Source organism: Daucus carota, chromosome 2, assembly GCF_001625215.2.
Source record: "Daucus carota subsp. sativus chromosome 2, DH1 v3.0, whole genome shotgun sequence".
Classification (NCBI taxonomy): Eukaryota; Viridiplantae; Streptophyta; class Magnoliopsida; order Apiales; family Apiaceae; genus Daucus; species Daucus carota.
Genome location: NC_030382.2, coordinates 40,141,714 through 40,167,970, shown reverse-complemented (window position 1 = coordinate 40,167,970; position 26,257 = coordinate 40,141,714). Strand labels below are relative to the sequence as shown.

At 33.7% G+C, this 26,257-nt stretch overlaps 4 protein-coding genes across 5 annotated transcripts; 3 read left to right on the top strand and 1 right to left on the bottom strand.

Moving 5' to 3' along the window:
- The first annotated feature begins 767 nt into the window (after positions 1-767).
- LOC108210186 (transcription factor GAMYB) lies at positions 768-5,860 on the top strand. Of its 2 annotated transcripts, XM_017381468.2 has the most exons (4): positions 768-1,188; positions 2,026-2,391; positions 4,309-5,281; positions 5,386-5,860. In XM_017381468.2, exons 2-4 carry the CDS (start codon positions 2,029-2,031, stop codon positions 5,577-5,579), a joined length of 1,530 nt encoding a protein of 509 aa, XP_017236957.1. In that variant the 5' UTR covers positions 768-1,188; positions 2,026-2,028; the 3' UTR covers positions 5,580-5,860. The 2 variants fall into 2 exon arrangements, with proteins under 2 accessions (XP_017236957.1, XP_063943573.1); XM_064087503.1 differs by lacking the exon at positions 768-1,188 and having other exon boundaries at positions 1,883-2,391.
- A 950-nt stretch (positions 5,861-6,810) lies between these two features.
- LOC108206523 (GCN5-related N-acetyltransferase 6, chloroplastic) lies at positions 6,811-13,142 on the bottom strand. The gene is made up of 9 exons (XM_017376852.2): positions 12,903-13,142; positions 11,161-11,383; positions 11,000-11,052; positions 10,814-10,850; positions 9,875-9,946; positions 8,558-8,662; positions 8,136-8,292; positions 7,957-8,033; positions 6,811-7,187 (listed from the first exon to the last, which is right to left on the bottom strand). The coding sequence occupies exons 1-9, from the start codon at positions 12,992-12,994 to the stop codon at positions 7,122-7,124; spliced, it is 882 nt and encodes a 293-aa protein (XP_017232341.1). The 5' UTR covers positions 12,995-13,142; the 3' UTR covers positions 6,811-7,121.
- A 1,799-nt stretch (positions 13,143-14,941) lies between these two features.
- Positions 14,942-20,808, top strand: LOC108206067 (4-diphosphocytidyl-2-C-methyl-D-erythritol kinase, chloroplastic/chromoplastic). Its single transcript, XM_017376241.2, has 11 exons — positions 14,942-15,311; positions 15,406-15,501; positions 16,195-16,263; positions 16,407-16,511; positions 16,597-16,653; positions 16,742-16,942; positions 17,825-17,917; positions 18,009-18,108; positions 18,868-18,967; positions 20,003-20,088; positions 20,595-20,808. Exons 1-11 carry the CDS (start codon positions 15,129-15,131, stop codon positions 20,693-20,695), a joined length of 1,191 nt encoding a protein of 396 aa, XP_017231730.2. The 5' UTR covers positions 14,942-15,128; the 3' UTR covers positions 20,696-20,808.
- Positions 20,809-23,008: 2,200 nt separating this feature from the next.
- LOC108207558 (transcriptional activator hap3) lies at positions 23,009-23,597 on the top strand. Its single transcript, XM_017377995.2, has 2 exons — positions 23,009-23,081; positions 23,158-23,597. Exons 1-2 carry the CDS (start codon positions 23,009-23,011, stop codon positions 23,595-23,597), a joined length of 513 nt encoding a protein of 170 aa, XP_017233484.2.
- Positions 23,598-26,257: the final 2,660 nt, after the last annotated feature.

Sequence of the window (26,257 nt, the reverse complement as noted above, 5' to 3'; positions counted from 1 at the left end):
TGGTCAAAGAACCCAGAATTGCATGTCAAAAAGTCAAACAGCCTATAATTCAAAATGATGGGAGTGGTGATTTAGTATCAAATTTTCGTAACCGATGAAATCTGAACACAATATTAAAGATCATGTAGCCATTTATTCAGTCTGACTTTTATAACTAACTGACAAAATTAATAAATAATATTTTGCTTGTACATATATTCGCACTAATAATAATTCATTTATCATCAACATTTCAACAATACTTCATATCGGAAAATTGTATGTTTACAAAATGTATCGCCTTTTGCAACAACAATCGTATGCACTTCATTGCTTCTATTCAGCCAAGGTATACGATTCGTATTTATTGATCATTTCATATATTTTATATATCGAGTGGATAAATTATGTGTATATACATAATCATATTTGTGTGTACTTTAAATCATCTATTCGTGTCCACATCAAATTTAATTATAATTATTTTAACTGTGCTTCATTATAATCGGTAATGAATAGTGCAATTTTGTTTTCTTTTAAAATCTTGATATCAATAATTTTCAAAATCTTAATATCACATGTAACTACAAATCAATTTTGGAGTTGTGATAAATTATACGAATTTTCGATCGTCATAAAGTGTTGTGATCATAGTGTATGACGGAATTTTTTTGTTATTATTTGAGCAATCCGACGATTTCGGTGAATTTTATATATTTTTAAGGATAATATATGGAAAATATAGGTTTATTCCGATATATAAGAATGGAAGTCTCGTTAAGAGAGAGAAAGCGCAGAGGAAGAAGTCGTGTATACCCTCTCTCTCCTCCCTCATTTCACTCTCCATTCGCCATCTTCACCTTTGCTTTCTCCGTTCAAACTTCATCCCCTCATTTCAAATATTATCATTAAATTAAATTCTTTTTTTTTTCAGTGTAAAATATTATCTCCTCGCAGTTATATATATACATACACGAAACTTGTATCTATACAGCTCACATCTCGAACTCTATGATTAGTCTCTCTCTCATCACTGATTACGGCTAGGGTTTCATCTTCACATTTCTCTCTCTATATCTACATCTGTATCTATATATAATCAATTGATTTTTATTTTTTAATCGGAAATTAGTGTTATTGAGCTCAATTACGCATGAGAGTCTTGTAGATTAGTAGATCTGAAGGAGCAGCTGAGGTTTCTGAGTATATGTATGTATAATTGTTTGGCAATTTAATGTGTTTATGATGTGATGATTGTGAATTGTGAAGTTTACGAAATGTTTGCGTATCGAAATGTAGGTGAAGTTGTTGTGTATGAGTGATTTTATGTATGTGATGTGAATTTTGTGAATTCTGATGTTTTCAATGTGTTTGCGTATTGAAATGTAGGTGTTTGATGTGTCAGGTGTCTTTACGCAACTTAAATTTAGCTGATATTGTTTATTCGCCGTTTTCTGATTTTGTATGAATTTTTGATTTTGTCTTGTTTACGGTGTATCAGTTATTTTATTTTTTTTCCCCCGAAATGCTGTATTACGTTTAGGTGGATACAGTGAGTATCATTTAAGTATAGGCTATGATTACAGCGGTTTATCTGTTAATAGATTTTCTTTGCATGATTTATTCTTTATGAATTTAAAGGTTCAAGTTTAGTTATGGTGAGCATTGATTTGGCCAACGGATTTTTTTAGCATACTTTTGTCTCTTTACCTCTTTAACCATGTTCCGAAAAGTAAATTGTTTTGTTATTCTGCATCTTGGTTGTCTCCAACCGAATTGTGGCTAAAATAAAGATTGAAGTTTTTGTATTGCTAAAAAGTTTCATTTGTTAGTTAAATGTCGAAGGGAATTCTTTTTGGTGAATGTATGATGCATGTTATATTGCCAACACTTGATCCAGATTTATCCCACTGTTTGAAAAGTTTTTGAAGCATTTCTTTGTTATAAGTGTCAAAGCAAAAGTCTTGACATTTGAAAATCAGGGATTTTTATCTTTATGATGATGATGATATTCAGTTTTAATTTGTTTTTTTTGTGCGCTTGTAGAATATGAGTAATAGGACTAATGAAAGCGAAGACAAGATGGAGGCCAATGATTACATGGATTCACCATCAACTGAGGAAGCAACCAGTGAAGGGAACATGACTGGTGGTGGGCTTTTAAAGAAAGGCCCCTGGACATCTGCAGAAGATGCCATTTTGGTTGATTATGTAGAGAAGCATGGAGAGGGAAACTGGAACGCTGTCCAAAAGCACTCAGGACTCTTTCGCTGTGGAAAAAGCTGTCGTCTTCGCTGGGCAAATCACCTTAGACCGGATCTTAAGAAAGGTTCGTTTACGCCTGATGAAGAGCGGCGCATCATAGAACTTCATGCTAAGATGGGAAACAAGTGGGCTCGAATGGCTGCAGAGGTATGCAATTAAATTTATGTCGTATATTAGTTCTAGAACTCAGTACTTGTTTGCATGGTATGTTTTCATTTTCCAGTTTGATGCATAAACTGCAAATGTAGACTTAAAACATTTTTGTCTGTGGCCACTTCACTCCTTATTATCACATATCAAAATGGAAGATCTTGTTAGTGTTGGCCATTATGGCACACAAATTATTATTATACACAATGTATTGAGCTGCACAATGTATTACTATGTCACCCTCAGTTTAATGCTTTTGTTATTATAAACAAAGTATGTTGCACAAAAGTACAACTTCCGTTGTTTTTTAAAAACTTATTTTGCTTAGTTAAGGTGGTTAGGTCTTGCTGTTTTTACTTCTCACCTTGTGGCTTGTGCATCTCATTCTTATATAGCATAATAACAGTTAAGAAGATATGATGATGAGGCTTTGAGAATGTGTCACCGTTTTTTTTTTTAAGATCATTTGGTGCTTAATTCTGTAGCTCACAAATGAATTATGTTAGTTGTCTGTTGTCCAAGTTAAAAGGTTTGTGCTATTTTTAACTTTTATATGAAATTTTGATGGGCCAGAGACTTGTATGGACCGAAAGAAATTAACTGGTAGAATGCAATGCAAAGTGATGTTGTGCACGGACATTGATATAGCTACTTACAATTGCATGAAGTGAATACTTAAGATTTAGAGTATATATTATGGGTAGAACTATTTCGAAAACCTTTTACAAAAAGAGAAAGTACAAATTAAATTCGTAGATAAAAGATAACAAAACGGTTTCAAATTTTTTGAGCAATCTAGCATCTACCACAATAATTGTAGATCGGAATTGAGTACAAAATTGAAGAGAAAAGTCGAAGCACTGTTTACTATGTGCCGGACTTGTTACAGATGTCAGCTGATGAACCTTAGGAGTCTTTGTGGAGGGTGGATGCAAAGAGATCTTAAGAATACTCCTGTATAATGATTCTGTGGGAAAACCTGTTCTTCTCATCTCTTCTCTCCTAGTTTTCCCAAGTAAGCTTAGAAAGTTTAAGTCTTCCTAGAATATTTTTCAAGCTGGAATTGAGGCAAAAGTTGAGTTTTGTGAGTATGTCTTGATGTAATACTTTGGAGCTAATTCCTAGGTTGAAAATATGGATATATGTTGGGCGTAATTCTTGTGAGGCTTTTCTGACAAACTGACAGTCAGGACTGTGGTTGGAGAACTGTGACTCTGTAGGTCATGGCGATTGATGTAGTAAGATGATGTTAGTTTTGATTTTGTGAAAGCCCAATTATTCTGTAGTTTTCACACTTTAGCCCCTCTATGCATACTATACCATTGAATCAGGTCGAACGGTAGATCTTTTGGTCGGTTGGTTTTTGTCAGTTACTCCTGCTTTAAACTGCAATCATCTGCATGAAGAAATTAACTCAAACATTAAACTCCTACCATTGAATCACTCCTACTATACCATTGAACTGCTTTAATCATGATATATTGATAACAGTAAGAAATGGATATGATTTCTTCGTAGTTAACACACACACACACACACACACACACACAAGATTTAAATATCATGTGACATAATTGTGGCATTGAAGCTTCTGGGTTTCTGTTTTGCAGTGCCTAAAGCCTGTAATCCAGTGTTTTAGTGTTAGGTTATGGTACTTGGTATCAAATTTTTTTTTATTTACAATGGCTTCAGATTTGTGTAATTTCTGGATCGTAATTACACAATGTTAATGCAGTCATAAAGATGAATTCACATAATTTAGTGAGCTGATATGCCTTCTGCATATTGGACAGCATCAAAGTCATGATTTCTCCTGAATGTATTAATTTATTAAAACTTTAGTTGTGCTTCTTTTTGTTTTATCTTGCTCCAAATCTTGTGCTCGTTTATTTCTCAGAGTTAATATGTTTGCAGTTACCTGGACGTACTGACAATGAGATAAAAAATTTCTGGAACACAAGAATTAAAAGACGACAACGGGCTGGCTTGCCGATTTACCCCCCTGACATCTGTTCGCAGTCCTTCGATGAGAATTCCCCAAGTCTAAACATGGGTAGATTCTCAAGTGGTGAAACACCCAATCCTGAATTCTTACCAACCAATAACTTGGAGATTCCATCTGTCGAGTTCAAAGGTTTGGGAGTAAACCAAGAGCTCTATCCATCTTTTGTTAATATTCCTGCAGGTAACTTTCTTTCAGCGGGTCTCAGTCCTTCCTGCAGTAATAGCATTCTGTACTCAAAAATGCATCCAGCTAAGCGTCTTCGAGAATCAGAATTGTCACTTCCTGGTTTTGGTGCTGTTCATCCTGCACTCGAACAGTATAATGATGATTTTCAAACTGCCAGCAAGTCCTTCAGGACTTCATATGATCATGATATATCATCATCCTCGTATTTACCTTCGGGCAGCCATGCCCTTATAAATGGCAACTCTTCTTCTTTACCCATCTCTTGGGCAATGAAGCTAGAGCTCCCTTCACTCCAATATTCACATTCTCAAATGGGAAGCTGGGCCTCACCCTCCCCACTGCCTTCCCTTGAGTCTGTTGATACTCTAATCCAAACTCCTCCAAGTGAGCATGCAGAGTCAGGTCATCACTCCCCGCAGAATAATGGCCTATTGGAATCTATACTGTATGAATCACGAGCTCTGAAAAACACAAAGAATAATTCATGTGGGCAGACTCCAAACACCGATGCCCCTGCAAATGGTGCTGACAGTTCATCACAGCTCCATGATGCATCACAGCTCCATGATGCAGACTGGGATTCTTGTGGCGACCCAAACTCTCCTCTTGGTCATTCTACTGCCTCGGTATACCGCGAATGTACTCCTGTCAGTGGAAACTCATTGGATGAACCTCAGTTGATGAAGACTCTGCCAGGTGAGTAAAGTTTACTTGCTACTAAGCTTTTCATGCGTGCTTGGTTGAATTATTAGCGTGCGAGTATTTTGCTCTTATTTTTATCTTTTTGGTATATTTTAAAGTTAAGCAAGAAAAGCCCGACTGGGTTTCAATGACAAACGGTAATGAAACGGATGGAAATTCCCGTCACTTGAACATTTCCAGGCCAGATTTTCTTCTCGACTCAAATTGGTTTGGCCTTAGTGCTGATTATGGCAAGGATTATTTCATCTTAAGAGATGCTATCGGAGCACTTCTTGCTGAGGATGTTGCCTGAGTTATTCGCGATGCACCTTTTTTTTAGGTCAAGGGCGATGGTACTCATAAAAAGGAGATGCTTATTATCTTCTGCTTTCTTATAATTGAACTGAGATTTCTGTCAAATCCTTAGCACACCTTTTATTACATGGCTCACAGAAAGTTCCCCATTTCTGAAAGGGTTGTTATGAACAACATTCCGGTATTGTAACTTGACTGTGGATGTAATATTTCTTGTACTTCTCCCGTACTTTGATCTTTGTAAACATTTGGCAGCTCTTTTATGATTTCTTGAACTTCTGAGCCCCGAGCAATCATGCAGTATATTCTTTCTTTCTTTTATGTCTTGTGTTGATCTTTAATTGCAATACGTTGGTTTGGCTTGGTAACAGGGTGATATGAAATCGCGCATTTGCAAACTGTTGGATTTGGTGGTGTTCTTTTTAAAGATCAGTTTTTGATTCCTGACAAGTGCATTTTTTTTCATAATGTTATTGTTACCAATTCAATATATTAATAATCAATCCTCGATTTCAAGAAAATATAAAAAGAAATGCAAAATTATCCAGAATCAGAATACTAAATCTGTTTTCTTCTCCAATTCTTTGACTTTTGGCACACATTTTAAGTGTTTTGATTAGATAGTTAAAAATATTATTTTTAAAATATTCTTTTTTAAAATAAAAATATAAATAAATCAAAAATAATAATTTTTGCTATTCGGTCATCTCGAGCCAAAATCAAAACATCAAATAGGAAAAAAAGAAAAAGAAAAAAGGAATTACTACAAAGTACTGTCACAAATTCACCGTGTCCTTGAAGAAAGAATTGGAGTGCATATATTAAATTGCCCATTTTAGTGTTGCAAACTTCTGGTAACAATTATTGGATTGAACTTTATGAAAAAAAGAACATTCTGTGATATGAACCCAAAATAACCTACAAACTTTATCAAGGAAAAGTAATAACTTATATCAATTGTGTCACTCCCCAAATCTTAGGCTGAAAATCTATTCACATTTAGAGGCCATCATCACTTCCTTATACTAATAGTCTGGGAAATGTTAAGCATACAAATTAAAATTACCATTAAAAAATTCAGCAGGTGAATACATAAGTCAGCATAATAGACTGATATGAGTTGATGTGTTTTCCTTCTTTATAATACCATCACCACAAGATATAGTAATATCAAATACTACAGAAGGAAACCATTATGACACATATCTATACAACTTCCATCAAATCAGTGAAGCAGTAAAAGGCACAAACTCATGCTTTATCATATTAGATATATTTGTATACACAGGTTTCCTATACGTACAAGCGTCATCAAATCAGTGCATCAGTTAAAGGCTTGAGCTAATTCTATATCAAAGAGGAAATTTTCGATGACATATTTACATACATTAACCGCACACTTTTATACAGGTGCAGCTTCATCACATTAAAGCTAAACAACAACAGAACCAATGAGCTTGGCTCAAAACTATGTCAAATAAACATAATTTAAAAAATGATCACTCGTGTAAAGTAAAACTGCAGTTTGCACTCTTTCAACTTACAATTCCATACACATGAGTAGCCTTTGGTCTTTTGACAGAGGAGTTGAGGCGGCTGAAACAATCTGCGTAGAGAGATCACATAAAAATGGCATTAAAGATCCACAACTAAAAATTTGCAAGTGCCCTTCCGGCACTTCCAAGGAAAAGAAGTTGTGAAATTATTTTTATTTAATGATCAGGATGGCATACTTCTAGATACAGAGAGAATAAAGTGTGGAGGATAGCAAATAGAGGTCAAATCAGAATTAAACCAGTAAGCAACAAGGTCTATTTGCTTAACCTTCAAGGCTTCCATGTTACAAAAGGCAAGAACTTTGCTAATATTAACAGAGAGCCAGTATATTTTCTAAAATGGATTTCTAGAAGAGGAAAGCGTAGAGAGAGTTGATGGAAATGATTCTGATTTTATTTTATTCATGGAGTATATTGTAAACTGCAGCAACTGGTACACAATATATAGAGAGCTTGAGACTTCTGTAGTATCTTTACTATGCTAACTTGTGGAATGCGTTTGACTTTGTATAATCATCCTCTAAGCATGTAAGCTGCTACTACTACAACCCACCACAGAAAAATGTGAACAAAGTCAAATTTGACAAGTATAGAACAACTAATGGAAGGAGAAACTACGACCATTCAAACATGAAGATCAACATAACAAATCAATAGGGATATCAAAGCCTTACGGAAAGTGTAGCCAAGGACTTTCAGGAACAAATTACAATAGAGAAAGAATAATAAAATGATGCTTGCTACTGACTTAATAGTGTGTCTTTGTGCGAGTGCGAGCATATAGATATATGGTCATGTCTGCATAGTTCAGGTGCCAACCTTAAAACCCGTTTTTTTGTAAAGTTCCTGAGCAGGCTTGTTATCTACATTTACATGAACGAATAATTGCTTCATACCTGTCACATTCAAAATGTTGAGGCATGAGGATTACAAACTGGCAGGGAAAAGAAAAGGTAGCATTTATTATTACTAACATAAAAATAGAGTTTAAATCATACATTCTGAGGTGGCCATATCAGTGGCCAAATAGACCATGTTTGAAGCAATTTTCTGACGGCGAGCATACTTTGAAACACAAACATTTGCGATGTAAGCATACTTATGTGCATCAAAAGGCTCTTGAGATGCCAGGACAGCAGATAGTCTATTCACCTCCTGCAAACTTGAAGGAAACAAAAACCATTAAGCACAATGTGTACAATAATGTATTTGGAGCCACACCACTCGCTCTTATTTAGTTCAAGAAATATAATCCAGTTCTAGCATACCCATGACACCTTCATAGGCTACTATAATACTATAGTGTCGTGCAGTATTGTAGTTCAATAGTTATATAATAACATAACTATAAGGAAGTAGGTCACTTCAAGCATCCACATACATTGCAAACAGAGTACTGAAACGAAGAGTAAGAGCATACCCCTGGATACGTTTCCCCTTGAACAAACTGACGAATGCTTAGGTCCATAGTTCCTACAACACTGTTTAAAACAGTTCTTCTGACATTCTTGTCTTCCTTTTTAACCTAAAATGCCATATGGAAAGGAAACAAACATGTCAGAGATTAGGACTAGCAGATTTTTATGTAAAGATGTTTAGAAAGTGCTAAGTTGTGAGTATGATGAGGAGACAGGAATACAAAAGATTCATGGAGGATATAAGCTAAAAGATCCATCAGGCTGCAAAACTGGTATTTCAACATATCAGACAGGTATAATCATACAAAATCAGCATGTTTCTGGAGCAGCAAATATAGTTTAAGACAGTACAACAGTAAATGAGTTGAGGTTTTCTGGTTTCAGCCAAACGTTGTTTATTTACTTTTGAATGTGGACCTAGTATGGAGACTAAATCTAGGGACCTTGACAAAACCTCAAAGAAAAAACAATAAACAAAGGAAAGCATGCCCATAATCCTGCACTTGTTTCTGGTTGAGGCATTATAGCCTTTTAGTATGTCTTCCTAGTTCAATAGTGTTCAGTAAATTGCTACTTACTCACAATACAGTCCAAACTTACAAGTCACGTCAAAATATATATGAGCTCCTATATATTCTGTCCTTTCTTTGATTGACAACAATCAAGCAACCTACACTCAACATCCAAGAGCACTCATGCTCGAAGATGTTCTAGATGCCGGAATTACTATGCTGAAACTTATTCCCCTTACAAAAGGATAAAAGGTTTAAAATGTTATAATAACTTGCCCTCTGGACAAATTTGCTCAGTTGTATCAATTCTATAAATGCAACTTAAATATTTTATTAGTACAAAAAGTCTATCCTCGTTCGAAGATATAACCACGAGTAATGTACATCCAGAAAATATTAATTTGAAGTTTATCATCTGGGAGAATGCGAGTTTGTATTTACCAACAGCAACCCTATAATAGCACAGCCTTTGCATTCAGTGATATCACTAACACTGATTTTGGCACTTAACTATGAACTATAAGGCAAGTTACAATACTTGTAAGCTCTCATATTACCAGTTACACGTGCACACAGTCATAATAAGCTTCTAAACCACAGTTCCACTCTATGATAGCTGAACAAAATCAGAGAGAGAGAGAGTTCCACACTATGATAGCTGAACAAAATTAGAGAGAGGAGGGGGGGGGGGGGGAGCGGGAGAGGGAGGGGGGGAAGGAGGGGGAGGGGAAGCGAGGGGAGGGCAGGGAGAGGGGGGGGGGGGGGGGAGGCCAGGACATATATAAGAGAGGGAGGCATGAAACATACAGCAACAAAACAGCAGCACTTCAAGGATTTTCCTTCCTGTCTGCAGCATCGTCGCTTCAGAGCATAAAACTCCTGCCAAGCATAAGGAATAGAAAAATAAATCCAAAAGATTGTCACATCTCAGTTCAAATAATATAAGTTCTTCAGAAAACCTTGTATAGCAATCTTGTGTATACTTAGACAACTTACAGCAACTCTACAGTCACTCTCCATAACCTAATTTTCTATACAAGTAACAATGAATAGTCTCATTATACAGAACATAAGACTGAGAATCAACTGTGCAAATTACTAAACTAAGAACATGATGTTACTCTTTATAAAATCAAGTCTAGAAAAATATGATATGCTAATAGCTTCGCAACTTTTTACAACTTTATGGCAATAAACCATTTCCTTGATTGTATCGACTCGTACAAGAGAGCAAAATACTTGTGTGATTTATTATTCCTACTCTCACAACAAGTGGGTAACACATTTCAAGCACACTGTGATCATCAACTCCAGTACTATTTCATATTTTTCGAATATATCTCTCAAGTTCATATTATTAACATCTTCTATACACATAGGTGCAATATCTCTTTTTATTCTGCTTCAAGGAACCTTGCAAAAGACAGAGTGCGTAAACTGGTTGATCTGCCAACTATAGTTTGATTACTTCAGAGAACTCTATGCTTATAGATGCTGAAACAAATTGAATTTGTGAAAAAAGAAGTCCAAATAAAAATCAGCCGTATTGGTAAATAGCATACTATATGCCAGTATAACCTTGTTTTCTTCCTAAATAGCTTGCATGTCAATTAAATGCACAGGTATATATAACGTGATAACTCATAAAGTCATCAATAGATATATCTTTACACTTTTACATCACCATAAATATTAACCTCGAGGCCCCGCCCTACCATGAAAGTTGAGGTTTAATCATATCTATACCTGTTCAGCATATTTCCTTTTATAGCTATCGACGTGCCTGGAAGAAGAAAATTGCTCAACATCAGATTTAGCAAAAACTAGCGAGTGCATTAGCAAGTTCGTACTGGGGTCTGGGGCATAATAAAGATCCCAGGAAACATAGCACGACATATCCAGCTAGGACGCAGCAATAGTTACAATACTAACCGCATATATGACAAAGACTCCCAATGAGCTTCTGCTCGCAGCCATGCTGCTACCTGCCACACGAAAGAATGATAAAGAGAAGTAGTTTCACTACAGCAGTTTTAGAAAAATAAATAATAAGATACACAATGCACCAAATTATACAGTGAAGAAAAACGAACCCAGTATTCTTCATCTAGTACAGCTTCACGTGCAACAAAGTTACCAAAGTTTCGCCTAAGTAATCCACAGTATTCCTGATCGCTAAGCTGTAGTCTATTAAAAATGAGTTCAGGAAGCTTTGAATTATCACCTTTGGAAACAGCCAATTGGCGGATACTTTGGTCATTACCACACTGAACTTCAAGAGTTTTCCATCTACAATAAGAAACTGGAAAGTCTTCCCTATAACAATTTCATATAAAAGAAAAGATTGGCAGATGAGAAAATAATTATATATCAAAATAGTGAAAAAATTATATTCCCTTTACAATCTAGTGAAGACAATGAGAATTGATCCTTTTTTTGTGGAATCTCTACAATCTAGTAAAGGGGTCTACCAGAAAAGACTGGACTATAATTTAAAATAGGCAAAAGGTATGCTTTACTACAATGCTTTATTTATATATATTATAATGCTTGTTCTCATTGTTTACATTTTGCATTATAGTATGTTATAGTGCTCTATTTAGCTATTTACTTATGCTTTATTTGCAGCGTTGTAGGGTACTGATCTTGCAATTAAAAATGTTTGGCCAACTACAGAAAGGAGATATTGTTGCAGGCATTTGAGTAGGAATTATAAGAAACAATTCCATGGTCCCTCATGTACAATTACTCTGGAGGGTCTGCAATGCCACCTCTCAATTTACATTTTGACACTACTTGAAGGCATTCACATTTTTTTTCTTGCTTTTTCATTGTAATTCTTATTGTGAAAGTAATACATTGTAATTGTTGTCGTGTAAGTAATCCATTGTAAGATTACATTCCCAGGAATAAGGAGAGTTTGTATGGTTAGGGTAGCAACTAAACATGAGGCAGCAATGACATGAAAGGATGATGATTTGTGTCATAAGATTGCCAAGCTAGTGAACATATCAGAATGGATATTGTAAGCGTTCATGTCTAAACCAAGGGAATATGAGATAGATGAAGGTAAATCTCAATTCCCTTTATTACTAAATGACTAAATGACAAGTTATGTCTAAACCAAGGGAATATGAGATACATGAAAGGATAATCTTTAGTCTACATTCTACAGTTTCCCAAAATGACTGACCCAATAACAATTCAAAATTTTTAATCAAAATAATTTTCTAACGTACTCTACTACTCCCAAAATCATGACAGAATCCCAATAAGCTCCATTAAAATTCCCACCCAAAGTCAAGCAGACCTATCCCAGTCATGTCTACAAGTAAACTGTATAACACATATTATATCATTCGGCAAAATTACAAATCACATACCAAAAATTATAACTCATCGAAGTTGAAACTACCAACTCGAAATAGGGCACTGAGTTGCTATCCAATACTACCAATAAGACTTCATTTAACTGTGCCCTAAAGCATCTCCAAACAGTCCAACACAAAGCCACTAAGGCTCCTATTACTAATTCGACATTACTGCCATATAAGTTTCCCCTAATTTTTCGAGAAAATTGTTACAACGTCACTACTAGCTCCCCCCACGCCTCATACATAATCGTGCATCCTTTTGTTCTCAACAAATTCGAAAATAATTTAATACAATCGATATCATTTTCTAAGCCTAATGTTATACAAAACCGCAGAGTCTTATAGTACAAGCGTGGTTCTAGATTCACCAACCAAAACGTGATTGAACAAGTAAATTAGAAAGGAAAAAAAAGAAAATAATAATAATAAAAAGACATAAATAAAGAAAGAAATATGTATACCTGTAGCTGTTTACGACGACGAGGGAATTGCGTTTGAGGGGAGGGGTGAATTGAGGTTGGCGAAAATGAAAATTGCATTTCAGCTGCTCCATACAAAATTTATAATAGTGGCGTTAAATAATAAGGAAATCGAGATTTGTAAAAGGCGGAGAGATTTTTAGAGGAGGAGGAGGAGGGAGTCAAAATAACCGGAAAAGCTTTACTCCGATGATCATTTCAGGTGTTTTGCCCTTTTTTAGCCTGCCCAACCAAATTAAATAATATCGGATATAATTAAAAAAATAATTTTCAAGACAAAAGTATCAAAATAGCTATTAGTAATTACTAATTAGCAATTAGGCTTGTAACTGTATTTAAAAAAATATATATTATCATATATTCCTAATTATAATTATTTTATCTGGTTCATTTCTATCCCTTAAATAAATACATGTTAAATATATTTTAGCATTATACATTAATCAATAACGTGACAGATGTCAAAAATATAAAAAAAATACGATTATTTTGTTAACATATGTTATTATATATTTTTTGAGAGATAGTCAATAAGTATTTATGCTATACAGATTTGTCAATTAACAGTTTATTTATTAAAAAACAATGAAGATCATCTTTTACTGAAATAATCGTATTTATATCAGTTTACAAATAATTTTCAGTTGCAAGTTCCCGTGAGAGATACTTACACGTTTAGTTTATAGGTGATGCAAAAGCATTTTTGATAATTGTGTTAAGATATGTGGAGCTAATAATATAGTTTAGCATAAAAATTAAAATAATACTAAGTCCTTTACGGTTACTCCTATATTTGCTCCAAATTCCACCAACTTTTCTCATACCCCATAATTTTGAATGCATAATACAATTTTTTACATACTCTTCACTTTTTAATGGTATGAGATAAGGTGTCAATTATATCTTTAGCTAATAGCTAATATATTTTGTTTTTATTTTTTTGACGCAGGACCCACGGTTGCTATCTTTCGTGTGCGCAGTGTAAACCCACGACTTCACGCAATAATTTGCAAATTTCGTGAATCAGGTAAACCGCATTTAAGCGACATGCTCTGGTCCAGGAGACATAATTACAAATTTTGGTCCAGGAGACATAATTACAAATTTTACTCTTTTCATTGTACAAAATATATTATTGTTAAATCTTATGGACACCAATTGACCGATAATTTATATATATGTATGTATATATATATATATATGTTAATCATTTTAATGTATCTTACTAAGTCAATCTTTTATTTTATGTTTTTTAGTAGTTATCACATTATTACCAATTTATAAAAGTTAAAGGTGGTACATGAATTTAACTTTGATCATATTTATGGAATATCGCATTTTAGTTTGGTTTGAATTAATAATCTATGTTTTTTGGTTCAGTAACATTATAATGCGGTGATAAAAATATTGTCAAGTGCTATCAACATATTAGATTTTTATCTTCCTTAACGACTCCTGCTAATTGTGTTGTTTTGGACCCAAAATTATCACTATTCATTATACCGTCAAATTTAATGTCACTTGAATTATCCTGTCAAATAGTGCATGATAATGTCATCTTTTATAATTTTGTTGTCATTAACTTATACGATAGTAACTTTGATGATCATATTTTTAATTTCCGTCAAATATTATACATGAGCAAATGAACAAAATTTTATTATAACACTGATTTATTATTTTAATTATGATCATAACTCCTAAAAATATACCATCTAATTATATTAATCACAAAAAAAAAGATATTATATAGAAATTCACTAAATCTCCCCTTTTCGATATAGTCAAATCTAATACATAAGATATGGTGTATTGTAATTTGCAAGAGTTTTATAAAATTTCAATTTATCAAAAGTTTAACTTGTGAAATATATTACGGATTTATCTATAACATTCTGATTTGATAAAAATTCAGAATTGATGGATTATTAATTGGTTTAATATTTTTTATTTTCTAAAGGCCGTTTTTATTTATCCAGTAAAGTCCAATAAGGTCAACTATTTTTCATTGTAGGGAGCAGACAAGCACTGTAATCTAATCAGTCGTTTGTTGAAACCGCAGTTAACAAACCGATTAATTCACAACATACATACGACAAACGTGCAACACATTCTTCCCCCGAAGAATTTTCACTCAGCATCTTCACATATAACACACAAACAGACATAGATTCTAGTGGCAACATTCATACACAAGCTTCAACAGCCATGGCTTCCACCCAGTTTCTATGCAGTAGTCGCCAGCTCTACACCTCCAAAACACAACCCAATTGTTTCAGAAACGGGGGCCTCAAAACCCACCTACCCTTTTCGTTTTCTACCAAGAAAACCCATTTTAAAACGGCCCATTTTGTCACAATCAAAGCTTCTGCTGGCAAGAAACAAGTAGAGGTGTGTATATGTGTGTACACATATCTTGAGTGTATGTTTTCTTTTGATTATGTGATTTATGGTTTTATGTTTTGTGTTTTTTGGTGGTGTTTAGATAGTGTACAATCCTGATGAGAGGTTGAATAAGTTAGCTGATGAAGTGGATGCAAATGCTGGACTTTCAAGACTCACTCTCTTTTCACCTTGCAAGGTAAGGGATAGATACAATTATGTAATTGGTTTTGGTTGCAGCTATGAATATCGAAACGAATAATGAATCTTGGTTCTAAATTGTTTTCGTTGAAAGTCTTGGGATATTAGACAAACCAAATATACTCTAGTATGTTCTAGTAGGATGGGAGAGTGTGGGATGTAGGTAGACCTTACTCCTACTCATAGTTGTGAGTTTGTTGTTGTTTCAGACCATGGCTATTAACAATATTTATTCGATCAAATTTTATGATGTCCCCTTATATTACATATAGATTTTGGATTTTATATTTGCAGTGATTTTTATGTTCTTGTTGATTACCTTTTAATGGTCATTGTGAAAATGCCGCTTGAAAGTCATTGAAATTGGGATTATTCTTTAGGGGAATTTTGACACGGTATTTTAACCTATTTACTTGAAATGTTAATGCTAACACAAATTGTTACATTTGGTTGAAATTTTGATTAGTTGGAATGTGGAACTTATTTCTATTATCTAGGTATCCCCACATACCCAACGAGATTCTCAACCTCATTATCTTGATTTCTTCCATCATCAATATCCAGCATAATAATTTTGTGGAGTCATGCTTTTATAGTACACCAAACAGTCTCGGTGTGCCATTCATATTCCCTCCATTCCCATTAACAATCCAAACAAATTTGGCACTTTTAAGTAGTCTAATTGTTGCAGATAAACGTTTTTTTGAGAATAACTAGCAAGAGGAAGGACGGATTTCATGATTTGGCATCACTCTTCCATGTAAGTGTTCACTGATAAATTGCAGTGAATGTTACTGTGATTAGTACATTGTCTGTTTGCAGTTGTCTTTAAAGCTTGTTGCCTATTAACGTTCTTGTATATATCAAATGCCTGATCCTCTATAATCCCTTCGATACTTCTAGGTGATAAGCCTAGGAGATAAAATTAAGTTTTCTTTGTCACCATCAAAGTCCACAGATCGACTATCGACAAACGTTCCTGGTGTCCCTCTTGATGATTCTAATCTGGTAAGCCATAAATTCATATATGTTCGTTTTGTTTATTTGTGATCTTATGATGGACCATCATGCTTGTGCAAAATTGCTTATGCAGATCATTAAAGCTCTTAATCTCTACAGAAAGAAGACTGGCAGTGACAAATTCTTTTGGGTAAATGCTACGAGCAACTTACATTATATGGTTGCTTTATTATTGAGTTTTGCATCTTTAACTATCTTCTACTTTATCCTTGCTGTAGATTCATCTTGATAAAAAGGTGCCTACAGGGGCGGGACTTGGTGGTGGAAGTAGCAACGCGGCAACTGCTTTGTGGGCAGCAAATCAGTTTAGTGGTTGTATTGCCACTGAGAAGGAGCTTCAAGAATGGTCTGGTGAAATAGGTTCTGACATTCCCTTCTTTTTCTCAAATGGAGCAGCCTATTGTACAGGCAGAGGTGAGGTACGTTTCTAGTTTCTATCGTAGCAAACTATAATTTTTTAAATAATTAGTCCAATGGTCATCTACTAATTTGATGTTGTCGAACTCCAGCCCAAGTTATGATTTTATATCACAACGTATATCATACAACTTGAGGCAAAATATAAAAAATTTCCTCGTAAACTAATATATAGATAATTATACTAAACTAATACGAAATCAACTTAGTCATGCCATCAGTCCTTCTGATTAATGTCCAATGATCCGATTAATAGCTAGAAAGTCAACTAGCGGATTGGACCTGACCTGCAATTTTAATAAGAACCGGTTAATGTTGCTATGGACAATAAAGATATTAGTCTCTGTTTCTCTTTGGTTACACTTTTTGTTAAATGGTAAAAGCATTATATAATTTAATCAAATCATAGCTAGGGTCTTACTGAAGCAGATTAATATTGAATGAGTGTTTGTTTTTGGAAAAAGTGGTGGGTAGTAAAAATAATATAAAATATGAAGTAGCTAGAGGAGACGGGCTAGGCAAATATGGACAGGATTTTCAGCTTATGTGAGATTATACATGAGGAGTCAAGCCTGTTGGAGTGAATGGACTGGCTACCTACTGGAGGCTGATAGCTAGCAGTGATGGAGCTGCTCTACCTAGAATATATCTACCATTTACTTTTTAAAAAAAATATATATATGAAGAAATGTATATGAACTAGTTTGTTTGTGTACATATGTGCCTTGGTTTTTGTATTTTGAACTGCCTGTACAATGATAAATACATAGGTAGTGACATTTATGTAAGTTGGTGAGATGCATATTGCCTAGGTTTTTGTTTGATGGCATTTTATATGTAATAAAAACTATAAGAAGACTTGTTCTTTTGTTCTCTGCAATCAGGTTGTTCAAGATCTTCCAGCACCTATACCATCTGATATTCCAATGGTTCTCATAAAGCCCCCAGAGGCATGCTCCACGGCTGAAGTCTACAAGGTTGTATGTCTTGAATTTTAAGCACTTAAAAAAAAATTATAACATCTTGCAAAGCCTTTATAGTTTTTACTAAGATGAATTTCATTTTCAGCGTCTTCAACTGGATCGAACTGTTTCTGTTGATCCTCTGACCTTGTTGGAGAAGATATCAACAAGCGGCATTTCTCAAGATGTTTGTGTTAATGATTTAGGTAAGAATATGGAAGCTTACACTATTTGACTTTGATTTTCGTTTGTCTTAACTAATATATAAATATAGATTATAACGCCAGTTTTGTCACGAATACAGTATAAAGTTCTCTTGAAATATCTAATGACGCATTTAGCTCAAATTATTGTGAATATTCAGCTATTAAAGTCAGTTGGGTTGCAAATCAGATAGGGATATAAGGCTACTAGCTGCATTTACTTTTGCAGAATTATTATGAATGACCTCTACTAGCTGCATTTCCTTTTGCAGAATTATTATGAATGACCTTATGTATTCATAATTCAATTTCAAGTTCATATATCTACAGCTCTGTCTTTTTGTCATATTATAGTAAATCTAAGTCACTTGGATTTTGACAGCGCATTCAATATATCTTATCCGGGTAAACCAACTGAAAGATATCAGCTAATCTTATAACCGCTTAAAGAAACACAAATACACAAAGACGAGACAAAGATATCCTGAACTTAGTAATGTTACTTGGTATTCTTATAGGTTGAGATCAGGATATGGTTGACAATGTCACAAGTGTCACCAAAAAGTAATTGAATAAAATCCGCTGTTATATAATTTGTATTCAATAGCATGAAGTTCTATGTTCCATATATTTTTGGAATTATTCTGGCTATGTAATTAATTTTCAATAGCATGAAGTTCTATTTCAGGTTTCATTGTCGGTCTTTTTGGCTTTGATCCATTAGTGACTCTACATTAAAATGTTATTGTGTCATAATTTCAGAAATTCCTGCTTTTGAGGTTCTCCCGTCTTTAAAAAGATTGAAGCAGCGCGTGGTCGCCGCAGGTCGCGGACAATATGATGCTGTTTTTATGTCTGGGAGGTACTAATCTGTGCAACATAAATTATTTATCAAGTCAAAATTAGATGCACTAAGTGAAGTTTTAGAAACTGATCCTTACTTCTATAAAATAATACATCTAATACCAGTGTTGTGCTAAGTGAAGAAGTATAAATCTGTATGTCTTAATTTTAATATATAATGTGGTGAAGTGATGTATTCAACTATCAAAAACGTCATTAGAGATATAATGGTATTAGGAAGCTCCAAATTCACAACATGTTCATTTCAATATGCTCTTTGTTAACAATACAGGATAATTTGTGACTCTTTGTTGTAAACATTGCTACTTGCAGTTGGGGCTGTAAATAATCCAAAGCTAACTGAATATCTCTGTGCCTGCATTTATCTCGATAAATAAATTTGAAATCAATTTGGAATCGGAACATTCAGTCGAATGAGATTCTAATTTCTAGCTCAACAAAAAAAAAAAACCCTTAAAATTTTACCAAACATATTTGTAAAATGTAAGCCAACATGTGGAAATCATTTGGACCAGAAAAGTTATACCAATATGACTAACGTTATAAGTAATATATTTTATTTATCAGATATTTAATATAACAGATAAAATTTTAAATAAAAAAATTAAAAAAGATAAAAATATACATTAAGTCCACATATTAAACACGCTTTAACGTTATATGTTATAGGTTAATAAAAACTGTATGCGCAATTGATGAACTTATTAATAAGCATTGCAATTTTTCAAGCTGCTCAGTAGCCTTAATTTATACGCTAATAAGCTTTTATCAAATCTTACACCGAGCTTCTCGCAGATGGGCAGAACTTGTTACAACCTCACTAGCAGCAATTGGTGTTCCTGTCTTTATACTTTTTTTAGGCATAATATTTTAATAGTGTCACATATATATATATATATATATATATATATATATATATATATATATATATATATATATATATATATATATATATATATATATATATATAATTGCAAGATATTTGTTTCCTCCCTTAAGGAGTAAATATGCCATTGCAATTTATCTTATGCAGTGGAAGCACCATAGTAGGAGTTGGCTCTCCAGATCCACCACAATTTGTATATGACGATGAAGAATATCAGGATGTATTTTTGTCAGGTATGCTACTTGTTTCTATTCTACAATCGATTAATAGTTCCTTTAAAACTGGCCGACTTCAATTTAATTCAGTAGTTAGACAACCAGCACCACTGAAACATATTTTGTACAATGGCCAAGCATCAGATGTGTACACCCAGGTTCCTTGAGCAAATATCTCTATATTCAGATCTCTCTACAGAGGGTCAATATGATTCTCTTAAAGGCAGTCTTTAAACTCTTGAATAAATAAACAAAAAGAAAATCCATCAAGTTTAGCATATAGAAGATCTTGCTAGTTGCATAACCCATAATCCATATGGCCATATACAATAAAGAAACCCTCAGACAATAAATTCAGTAGCCATAAAATAAAAACAAATAAATTAAAAAAAGAGTAATTGGTAGGCATTTAAGAATCAAAAATGGAAAATTCTAAATATTAATGTTCTTAAAATGCTCCCCCTTTTACAAATTTTGTTTAGCTGTTGATTGTTTCTCCTGTTCTGTTGTCTTCGCAAATGCAGAAGCCAGCTTTATTACCCGCGAACCTAATCAATGGTACAGAGAACCTTATGCAAGCAATGCTGGTGCCGATTCAACTGCAGACTTTGCTCAAAGTGTTTAAGACTATATATGTGAAACTTTCCTGTAATTGTAGCTCTGTTTCCCTTTCCTGCCGTAATGTTGTTGTGCTTAAACACTTATGAACAACATTAGTTGCTATTATTTTTCTTATCACATTGATGTTAGTTTTAAAGTTGATCACAAAACACACTTTAACATTTCTGTGTCTTTTTACACCTCTTTGTTTTCAATAAAAGATGCACTAAATGGTAAACTTTCGTGGAGTCTCGTTATCAAGTTCAAGTTTTTCTTTGTCTTTTCACGTTTGAGTCTAAAATTTATTAAATTTAAATTATATTTGATTTTAAATCGTATCGAAAATGAGCTAAATTCAAGTTTAGATAACATCCGATTGACATTGTTATTCTGAGAATAAAGTGTGGTAGAAAGAAATACAGGCTGAAGAAATACAAGCCGATCTTCTTTACTTCTCGAGGTCGATCTTGTTATTTCTCGAGAGAGTATGGTATGAAGACATGTCATTTCCGAAATAAAGTGTGGTAGTAAATATTTGGTTAGATCTTGTCATTTCTTGAGGGAGTATGGTATGAAAAAAATGTCATTTCCGAAATAAGGTATGAAGAAATATCATTTCTGAAATAAAGTGTGTTAATAAATATTTGGTTAGATCTTGTCATTTCTTGAAGGAGTATGGTATGAAAAAAATGTCATTTCCGAAATAAAACGTGGTAGGAAATACTTGGTTAACCTTGTTATTTCGGTTTAGATTGATTGATTGGTAAATACATTAAACTAACTTTGAGCCGGTTCATCAACATGCTATTCTTCAATATTTTAAAGTGTTATAATATCATATTACAATCTCTCTCTTTGTATATATAGTTTTGACAATAACTCATATGAATTTTTAGTTGAATTAAAATTATTAACAATTAATACAAAATTGTAGAGGAAAATTAATTATTTTAGAATATAATTTATCTTAATGATAAAAGTAAATTATTAAAAATAGAGGTAATGACAATATTCTTATATATAAATTAATAATAGATATTATTAGTCATTAAAAAGTACAATTAAATATAAATGATATTATCTTATTAGTATATGTTAAATATTTATCCTTTTATAATTTTATTAATTACATGAATAGAACCCATTTTATGTTATTAATAATTTTTAATTATATATTAATATTGTCTATATATCTGATATTTTTTTTTTCAAAATATATAATTAAAAAGCACTTTGATTATAAATTCATTCTTACTAAATTAAAGTCCATGCACAATTTTTAGGACTAATGAATTTTTTCATGTTATACACATGTCTTCCGCGTAATAAAATTCTTTTAAAAATATAATTATGTATAGTTGTTACCAAATGAGTAAATTGGACTTGTTAATCTAAACATGTTTATATCTATTACTCCCTCCATCCCAAAATAGTTGTCACATTTATATTTTTGTTGGTCAAATTGACTAAGTTTTGACCAAAGATTATAAGTCAATCACTCATTATTTTAAAAAACTGAAAATTACATCTTAAAGTATATTAAAAGTTATTTCCGGTGATATGTATTTTTTATTTTGTAAATTGATAAAATATTAATAAATTTCGGTCAAACTTTAGTCAATTTGACCGGTACAAAACCAAATGTGACAACTATTTTGGGACGGAGGGAGTAATAAAAAAATATAAATATAAACACTAATATAAACATATGTAACTAGTAACTTAAACAGTAATATAAACATATGAATAATGTTTCTACCTGTTAACTTAATTAAATGTGCATACACAGGAGTTGATTAAATGTGCATACACAAGAGTTGATTGGTTTGTATGAAATACCCTTTAAAAAGTTGAACGTGTTAACACAAGCATGTTTGAAACTTAACAAAATGCATACGCCAGATAGTTATCTGTACCTGCCAACTACCTACTTAAAAAATGCATACGCCAGGAGAGTTATCTGTTTGTGAAAAAAAAATACATACGTCAGGAGTTATCTGTTTGTACCTAATGACTTAAATAAGTTAACACCAGCATGTATGTAATTTAAAGCGATATATGCACCAAGAAGATTGAGATGAAAATATTTTGTACCTATTAACTTAAAACGATGCATGCATCAACAAGTTTGGCCGATTTTTCTTTTGTACCTGTTAACTTAAAACGTAAAATTGATATCTTGTCAAATTAAACCAGAAGACACCACGTACTGATATAATATGTGCCAGTTGTCACTCTCTCAGCTTTCATTAGTTTAGTGTCACTCACTCATTTCTTTCTTTCATATATCTCTTCTGATACATTCTCAAACATTCATAGAAACAATCAGGTGGAAAAGATGAAGAGAACTCATGAAGAAAGAGAAAACTTTGAGTGCCACGAAAATTCTAGTGAACAACGCATATCTTATGGTAAGTCTCACTATTTCATGTAAGATTGATTCAGTTAATCATTTTATTATCTGACCATCTATTGTTATTACTGCAGATTTAGTGCCAGCTCCAAACGTGACAGGCCTGATGCGAAGGATCATCCCAAATCAGGGTGAGATATCAGCTGATGCCGTGATATCAATTCAGCAGTGTGTGATCAAGTTTATCCGCTATGTGACAGCCGAAGCCAACACTAGGTGTGGCGAGGGGATGCGCACAACTATTACTGCACATGATGTGTTAATAGCGCTGAACAAACTTGGCTTTCACCACTACATTGGACCACTTTTTATCTATATGAATCGTCTTCAAGAGTTTCAACCTGAGCAGGGTGATCCCCTGGTAATCAGGAGGACACTATTCCAGCCCCGAGGTATGGGGATTGGTGGACCAGGTTTTGACGTTGAAGGGGTGATGACAATGGGAGGTTTCGTGGGAGATGATCAGAATGATGCACCTTCTGGCAGTGCTGCACATTCAACTGGTGATGCTTAGTTCACACCATTTGCCCAGTGCAGATAGGCTCAAGCCACACACCAGTACTTTTTATATTTATGAAGAATTTAAATAAAACATGTCTATCATGTCAAGTTTAATGTCTATTATGTCTATCATATAAAGTTTAATGCCTCAAATAAATTGGACATGTTAACCCAAGCATGTTTGAAATTTTAAAAAATGCCTACGTCAGGAGTAATCTGTTTGTACCGAATGACTTGAACCTGCATGTTTGAAACTTAAAAAAAATGCCTATTTAAGGAGTTATATGTTTGTACCAAATGACTTGAATCTTGAAAAATTGCATACGTTAGGAGGTATTTGTTTATACGGATGAAATATTTTTGTACCTATTAACTTAAAATGATGTGTGTTTTAAGAAATTTGACCGATGATTTTTTTTTTGGTACCTATTAACTTAAAACGTAAAAGCGTTCTTTTCTCAAAATTAAATCACAGGACACCGCGTACTCCTGAACTGATATAATATGTGTCAAGTGTCTCGCTGTCATTAAAAAGTTTGGTGTCACTCTCTCATTTCTTTCTTTCGTATATCTCTTCTTGTACATTGTCTCAAATATTATTCATAGAAACAATTAGCCGGAAAAGATGAAGAGTACTTATAAAAGAATAATAAAATTTTGAGTGTTACGGAAATTCTAGTAAACAATTGATATCTTATGGTAAGTCTCACTGTTTTGTAAGATCGATCCAGTTAATAATTTTATTATCTCATCATCTATTGTTATTACTACACTGCACCGTGATAGAAGATTTAGTGCCAGCTCCAAAGATTTAGTGCGCACAACTATGACTGCACAGGATGTGTTAATAGCACCGAACAAACTCGGCTTTCACAACTACATAGGACTGCTTTTTATCTATTTGAATAGCTTTCAAGAGTTTCGAGGTGAGCAGGGTGATCATGATCAGCTATTACCATATTACCATAAGGGTAGGAGTATGTTGGACTTGTAAATTTGAACATGTTTATATCTAATGCATATATTAATGTTTGTACCTAATGTCTTAAGTAAGTTGGACGTGTTAATGCAAACATGTTTGAAACTTTAAAAATGCCTACGTCAGCTGTCAGGAGTTATCTGTTTGTACAAATGACTTGAACCTTGAAAAATTGCATACGTCAGGAGTTCTCTGTTTGTACCTATTAACTTAAAATGATGCATGCATTAAGAAGTTTAACTGATGAATTTTTTTTTTGTACCTGTTAACTTAAAACGTAAAAATTAATCTCTTTTCAAAATTAGATTTATAATATGTGCCAAGTGTCTCACTGTTGGCTTTCACTAGTTTGGTGTCACTCTCTCATTTCTTTCTTTTGTATACCTCTTCTGATACATTGTCCCAAAAATTCATAGAAACAATCAGCCGGAAAAGATGAAGAGTACTTGTGAAGAATAAGAAAATTTTGAGTGTTACAAAAATTCTAGTGAACAACTGATATCTTATGGTAAGTCTCACCGTTTATAATGTAAGATCGATTCAGTTAATCATTTTATTATCTCAACATCTATTGTTATAAGTATTGCACCGTGATAGAAGATTTAGTGCCAGCTTCAAACGTGATAGGCCTGATGCGAAGGATCATCCCAAATCTGGTGAGGTATCAGCTGATGCCGTGATATCAATTCAACAGTGTGTAATCAAGTTTATCCGCTATGTGACAGCCGAAGCCAACACTTAATGTGGCGAAGGGATATATGCACACAACTATGACTACACAGGATGTGTTAATAGCACTGAACAAACTTGGCTTTCATGACTACATTAGACCACTTTTTTATCTATTTGAATTGCTTTCAAGACTTTCAAGGTGAGCAGGGTGAACCCCTGGTATGGGGATTGCTGCATCGGGTTTTAATGTTGAAGGGGTGATGACAATGGGAGGTTTCGTGGGGGATGATCAGAATGATGCTGCAGATTCAACTGGTGATACTTAGCTTACACAATTTGCCAAGTGCAGATAGGCTCAAGCCACTGACCAGTAATTTTTATATTTATGAAGAAGTTAGAATACATAGGCTACAAGCTCAGGTAATTAACTCAAAATCGTCTAAGTTCTTGTTTTACGCGTAAAGGAATGTTGATTTGGAAGCCCCCCATCAGGGTGGCTAACTTGCAATGTCGATGCTGCTTTCTTCAACAAGGAAAGTAAAAGCTCTTTTAGTTGTATTTTGCGAGACGATTATGGTGGATTTGTAGCAGGTTGTGGTGGACGGCTTGTAGGTGTTTTAGATCCCCGAGTTGCAGAAGCATTGGATTTCAAAGAAGCACTCTGTTGGCTAAAAAAATCTGGACAAACAGCAAGTCTACATTGAGATGGACAACCTCAGTGTAGTTGAAGCAATTTTACCAAGACTCTCTCGACAACTCTTTGTTTAGATCTGTCTTGTCAGATACTCAGATTGTTTAGAAATTTTTAAGGACTTGAAATCCCATTATGTGTGTTTTATGAGACATCAGCGGATTAAGCGGCTCATTCCATTGCAAGGGTAGCTAGTTCTATGACTAATGGTGAGTATGTGGTTCCAAACCCGTCCTTGATCACGATTTGAATGTCCTTCCTTAGGGATGTAGTTAATAATATTTATTTTGTGAATTCAAACATAAAATAAAATATACTCCCATTCCTACTA